At 41.7% G+C, this 6,722-nt stretch overlaps 1 protein-coding gene across 1 annotated transcript in view; it reads right to left on the bottom strand.

The window, feature by feature from the left end:
• Positions 1-765: 765 nt before the first annotated feature.
• The window catches only part of LOC103397953 (transmembrane protein 132D), a 118,509-nt gene continuing 112,552 nt past the window's right edge, over positions 766-6,722 (bottom strand). The window contains exons 10-15 of the mRNA XM_025053314.1: positions 6,021-6,083; positions 5,237-5,365; positions 4,410-4,538; positions 3,778-4,071; positions 3,208-3,476; positions 766-2,262 (exon numbers count right to left, since the gene is read on the bottom strand). Of these exons, the coding sequence (XP_024909082.1) occupies positions 1,668-2,262; positions 3,208-3,476; positions 3,778-4,071; positions 4,410-4,538; positions 5,237-5,365; positions 6,021-6,083 (1,479 nt within the window). The 3' untranslated portion in view covers positions 766-1,667. The remainder of the gene's footprint in view (positions 2,263-3,207; positions 3,477-3,777; positions 4,072-4,409; positions 4,539-5,236; positions 5,366-6,020; positions 6,084-6,722) is intronic.

Raw genomic sequence — 6,722 nt, 5'->3', positions numbered from 1 at the left:
CTCTCCTGTGTCTCCCATAGTGGCGAATCTCTACATGGAGGAAGTGGAGAGCCGAGCTCTACAACTCCTACATGGGAACGTCACCCAGCCACTGGTTCCGATATGTGGATGACAAAATCAAGGTCCATGAGGTCGACAACTTCACAGACCACATCAACGCAGTGGACAGGAACGTTAAGTTCACCAGAGAAGATGTGAAAAACAACAGTCTTACGTTCCTGGACTGTGCGGTTCACATCTCAGAGGACAGACAACTCAACACAGGAAACCAACCCACACCGACCAGTATCTCCATTTTGACTCACACCACCCACTGGAGCACAAATTAGGAGTCGTCAGAACCCTACAGTCACGGGCAGACACCATTCCCACCACCAACAGAGGTTAGATGAGAGAACAGGGACACATTAGGACAGATCTCAAGATCTGTGGCTATCCCGGATGGGCTTTTTTTTTTAAACAAACAAAAAGAGGCCCACAAAGAGGGATGATCATTCCATACATTTCAGGAGTTTTGGAAAAACTTAGATGGATCTTTAACCAACACCAGATACCCGTACATTTCAAACCTGGCAACACCCTAAGACAAAAACCCGTTCATCCCAAAGACAAGACTCCAACAAAACAAGTTGGATAATGTGGTTTATGCCATTCAGTGCAGTGAGTCGAAACCGAAAAACCGAAACCCACCCCCACCAGTTAGAACCGAAGAAGGCTCTTGGATTAGAGGTGAAATGTCTTCTTTTAGAAAATTCACGTCCAGTTGCCTAACAGAACTTTTTAAACATAAGTTAGAAAAAAAATAATCTGTAAATAAAAACCAGCACCAGTTTAATAGTTGATTAAATACTGATGGCTGATACATACTGATACAATAAATAACATGTGATCAAGTTATAGTGTTTATTTATTCTCCCCGTTTATTAACTAGATAAATAGATTATCCACTAACACCAGGTGTAGGCTAGGTCGGATAGCATATCCATCCGACATGACGTACAGTGGCGCAGCGAGAGAGTCAACCTCATTTATGAATTGATGTAACAGAGACACTGGGATGGAATCAACTTACACACTCACATTCCACAGTAGGTAGTGCAGATGCTCACACACATAAGGTTGTGGGTTTGATTCCACTGGGTGAGATGGCAAAAACCTGCGGTGTAAATCAGGGTAGTTAAAAGTAGAATATATATAATACAAGTACAGACCAGGTACCAATTTAAACAGTGACTGCTGCGAAATGGTACTTCAGTGCTAAGCCTGATACTTAATTTGGTGGATGATTTTACCTACAACCGTTTTTCTGGAGCAACCTGACAGTTCAGTAAGCCGTTGGCTTTAGGTTCCAATTCAGCCCCAGGAGCTGTCCACCGAGGTCGAATTCTGTTTCATCTTGATTTTCTATGTTGGACTTTATATATTTTTTAAATAATTTAAAGAAATAAATGTTGGTGAGATAATGTACAAAAAAAAATAAAATAAGGAAAACCTGTTGCTTTACACCATCAGTTCAGTAACATCTCTTTTATGTCACCTGTGTCCTTTGTCCTTCTGTTTTCCTCCCTTCATCCATTTCAAAGGCAAAGCAGGTGAATTGTAACTACTGTCCTCCCCCCTTCCCTCACCCTCACCCTCTGCCGTCTCCCAGTTTATCTTTCGCTCAGTCACAGATTGTCTTGTACCCTCTCCATGTAGGTTTTGATTTCAGACTGACCCAGGTCCATATCCTGACACACCCACTTGATGTCATCCTCGTTCCCATTGGTGGTGTTGCTGTACGCACCGCTCGCACCTGAACTATCGTTGGGCGGGATGGTGAACTGGACATGTTTGCGTTTGGCAGCCAACGATGCGTGGGGGGAACTACCTAAATGCTTAGGGTGATTCGTGGCTTCTTTGCCACTGGTGGTGATTGCTGAAAGGCACTGATGTGATTCTGGGACAGATCGGGGTAAGGTTTGTCCTTGAGCGATGCCGCAGCGTCCAACCGTGCCACCACCTCTGCTAATTGTGCCTATGCACGTGCCCATGCCCATGCCCATCACCAAGGTGCTGCTGGCCCCGTTAAGCAAGTACTTGTTCTCCTCATACCCGCCCTCGCTCTTGTCGATGATGGTGGTGCACTCGTCCGGCAGACTGGGCTGGCAGTGGTCACTGTGGTCGCTCAGAAGATCAGCCTCATGGCTGAGCCACACCCAGTCGTGGGCGTGGTTCATGTTGTCACCTGACTCCAGAACAGGGACTTGTTTATGACGAAATCTGAAAGGAGAGAACTGTAGTTCAGGAAGAGGAGCTTCAACAAAACACAAGTCAGAATTTTTTTTTTTTTTAACACTTCATGTCCGATACCACACTTGGAGTATTTGTAAATATCAATATCAATCCAATAGCTCAAGATTTTGTTGATTTTCAATCCTAAAATTTTGATCAAAATCTGACCAAATATCTGACTGATCAGATACTCTCAATGGGTACATTGAGAGTATCTTATCGAGACAATCCCAAGTTATTACAGTAACATCTCTTTATTTTTAACAAAACAACTTAAATTAATGATCAAAAACATCACTTCTCATCATCAACATGAAATACCAGCATCAACTGAGAAAAATAACTTGAAATACTTCGTGTTTTTTTTTTTAAATCCTCGTTGGGACTGGAGTGACACCTCAGCTACAACAGTGCTGTTCCTAATTTAGAGGAACAACCTGAAGAAAATGGCTTTTTGGTCAGTACATCTATACTGTCAGGCAGTACTGGGCAAAATGTTGTTGGCAGGTGGACGGTATAGACTTACTGCCCCCTCCCAAACCCTCCCCCCGCCCCCCCTGCATTTACTTCAGCCTCTTTCTGTCTAAAACAAAGGTTGAAAACCAGATGCTCATTCTCAACATTGACATTCTCTCAGTCGTTTGGGGCATTTATTTATTCATTCTTATAGTATAAATCTAAAGGTGTTTTTGCCACAGCCTTGTCAAGCTTGTTAGCTTAGAAGCTAACACTAACCACCCGAGTCTAGTAAACAAGCCCCCTAGCCTGAAGACCAGCGTTGCTCATGCAACGCTCATGGAGACACAGCAGCAGCAGAAGAAAAAAAAAACACTAGGCTTTAAAACGAAAGAATCAAATTGACCGGATTTATTACTTGGCCAGTCTTTTGTCCGGTAATAAAGAAAATGTTCTTAACAACAACCATCATTTTACCTGAAAGCAAAACTGACGCAATTGATGAGAAAGACCAGAATGGCCAAACAGAAGACTCCCAGCAGAGCGTACATCCCAATCTCCAGGTCTGACAGGCCTCGGCTGGTGTGAGTCAGCTCACTGCCCCCAGTCACTGGGATTTCCACCTGAGTCGGGACACCCCTGTGGTCACCCGCTTTCCTTGGACCGCTGCCCCGGCCACTGCCTCCACCCGATGCTTTGCCGCCTGAGGCACGGGTGATGACTGTGCCCTTGGTCGTCGGGCTGACCTGGAGATAAAAGGAAATATAAACACAGAAGAGGAAGTCAAAAAGTTCGCAGACAGATCTTTTTTTCTCCCTCTATCTCCACTTTCTATTCAGGAGGACATCTTTGTCTCTTCTAAGAACTGAAATACAGTTCCTTGCAGTTCTTTTTTCTGTTCTATGTTTTGGGGAAAACATAGAACAAAACCTGCTAAAGTTCCAATACCTAAAAATTTGATGTTCCATTGAGTTTGATAAATAGATCGATAGATCGATAGATAGATATAAAGATAGATAGATCGTCCTTTCTTCGATCCTTCCTCACCTTCCTCATGGCTCCTTCCTCTCGATCCACCGCTGCACTGTTGGCCTTCCACTCTTTTTCTTCCTGTGTCAGCTGGCTGTTAGTGGTGTTGTCTATCCCCTCCTCTTGTCCCCCCCTCCCTGACTCCACTTTCTCCTCAGTTTTTGCTGCAAATTTCACCAACACATTGCCGATCCCAGACGCCAGGATGCTCTTCCTGTTGGACTTCTGACAGATCTCTGAGATCACCATCTCTACTCGGACCAGGGGTCCTTGTCCGTCACCCTCGGCTACGATGGTCGGCCAGTGCCGTTCCTGATGCACAAGGGCAGCAAACAGGCTCATAGTCAGTATATGATAGAGGTTATGAAATATATGCAAGTATTTTGTACGTAGTTTTCAAGGTACTTCACAGACCAGATTTAGACCAATAACAGAACAATAACTACATTTCCTTAAAATCGCTTAAAATAGTGAACAAAGGTCGCTAGATCTAAGGTACTTAGATCAGAGGTTCCCAACACTTGGAACACTATGAGGTGAAAAAAATTACTGTGAATTTCCCAATTGTGGGATAAGTAAATCCTAAAAATTAAATCATTTTTAATGTTAATAAAACAAAATTTAATATGTAGTTCTGAGGAAACCAGCACCTGATTGATTACAGAGATGACGCTCTCGTCCAGTGAGATGGCAGACAGGAAGAAGTCCTTGGGGTCATAGATGTCCAGTGGAGTCACTGAACCGTCACTGTACTGGATCCAGGCACTGACCGCAGCTTCCTGAACAGAACCAGAAAATGAAATGGATATTTTTATTCAGTCAGTGAGAAAAAAGTAATAAAGTTCTAAGAACCAGAGTCGATTTGATCAAGAATAAAATGTGGAGTCAAATCAAGTCCAGGTTTTTTTCATACAGTACGTTTAGTGGCACCATCTTTGGCACAAAACAGTTACAGATGCAGATAAAAAATAACTGGTGAGAAAAAAAGAAAATAAATGAATGTTTTAATGAAATTACCCTTTGGATAAAAAGCAATAATTAGAAAAACATAGATGTAAATTTAAAAAATGTTTTCGTCATATAACTACATGATAATGATGATCTCTGTCAATATTAACATTCATGAAGCTGTAAAAGTACCTTTTATTATATCTGTATTTCAATAAACTAAAAATATAATATAGTTAAATTATGTAGGTCAGAGATTAATTGAGTTTCAAATAGAATGAAAAAAACAAAACTTTGTCGTGTTAATAATAATTTGATTGTTATTAAAATGCCCGGTGGTGGTTTCACGTGTTAGCGTTGAAGTTACACTCTGCTAATTATAAAAAAACCATGATGGAAATAATCACAGTAAAATTACAGTGTGTGCGATGTTTAACACCGCTATGATTACGACCCGAGGGAAACAGACCATAATACTGTCCATCACTCTCTCTCTCTCTCTCTCTCTACGTCTCTCGCCCTGTGTTACCTGTTTCAGTGTGTGCAGCAGGTCGGCAGCTGTCGTCGTTAGCTGGATAGCCTGAGCTAACCCTGGACTGGACACCAGGCTGATGGACAGAGATGAAACCAGCTGGATGCCCATATCCGTGATTGTCACCTGCATCAAAAAAAAAAAACAAAAAACAAAAAAACATTTCATTCTTAGCCGTTGTCCGCCTTTGGGTGGATTTTAGAAAAACAAAAACCAAAAGTACACACATGAACGAATCTCTCGTATGACTCGGGAGTCACGAGTCATATGAGAGATTTGTTAATATTGATCTCAAGAATCACTTACAAATCATGAATCACTCACGAACGCTGAGAATGAATCACTCACTCGTTACTCCTGCCAGTAATGAGTGAGTGATTAATTCTCAGTGTCCATCCTCAGGTCCTCGTTCTTTTGTCACGTGACACCGGACATAAATTATTTACTCATGAAATCATAATTAGTGGTAGATGTTTATGGTGTTATTGTGTAAAGTGTGTTTGTAAATAAATATTTTCGAAAACTTATATCAACAAATTTAGTGTCGGAGAACCGAAGCCTTTTTTAAAATGCCCACAATAGGGCTGCAGCGCCCCCTGTTGTTAAATGAATGAAATTATTTTTTCACGATTCGTTCATTTTGCTGTTCGAGAGTCAAAGATCCGAATCAGTAAAAAGAGTCAGCTTGAGGGTTTGTGACTTTTAAAATATGGGTCACCAGAAAATAAGTCTAAGAGACATGTGGCTCAGTGGCCAAAGACACAGCTTCACGCAGACGTACCTTGTCGTCCAACACATTTATAGTCTTCTCTGCAAGGATAGAGTCCGACAGTGGGGACAGAACCTGAAATGAGAACCAGTTCAAATGTCAGAATGTGTGACAGTGAGGAAATGACTGCAGGTTCTGATTCCTGGAGACATTTTTCACAAAGGATCCACACACAGCCACGTTAGTGGACGTCTTCGGTCCAGTTGACCACACTTGGCTCATCACAGTTACAAGTATTTGTCTGAAATAGTTTTTCATAGTATTCTGAATTTATTTTCTATTTTATTTTTAATATTTTTGTGTTTGTCGTGCATTTGATCAAAATCTCAGTCTAAAAATTTCCAAGTTTGAGTCCATTCATATAAAAGACAATTAAACAATAACAGAAAATGCTGAATGATGCTAAAGGGTTAGGCTAAGGTTGTACTAACGTATCCTTCTAGATTCACACAGATAAAACATGTCTCGATGCACAAAACAATGTTTAATTGGTCCAGTGGAACAATGACACCGATGATGTCACGCTGACAAGATTCTACAGCTCTGACAATCGACAAAGACACAATTGATGGACTGAACCAATGACAAGGCCAGAGCTGAAGAGCCTGAGGAGTCGGTGAAAGGGAATCAGTTAAGTGAGTGTCGACGCAAACATGGGAGAGAGAAACTGAGAGAAGCAGAGAAGGACAGACAGCTTAAAACAGAGAGGGAAAG

This window comes from Cynoglossus semilaevis, chromosome Z, assembly GCF_000523025.1.
Source record: "Cynoglossus semilaevis isolate Cse_v1.0 chromosome Z, Cse_v1.0, whole genome shotgun sequence".
NCBI classification, from domain to species: domain Eukaryota; kingdom Metazoa; phylum Chordata; class Actinopteri; order Pleuronectiformes; family Cynoglossidae; genus Cynoglossus; species Cynoglossus semilaevis.
This window is presented reverse-complemented; position numbering and strand designations above follow the sequence as displayed.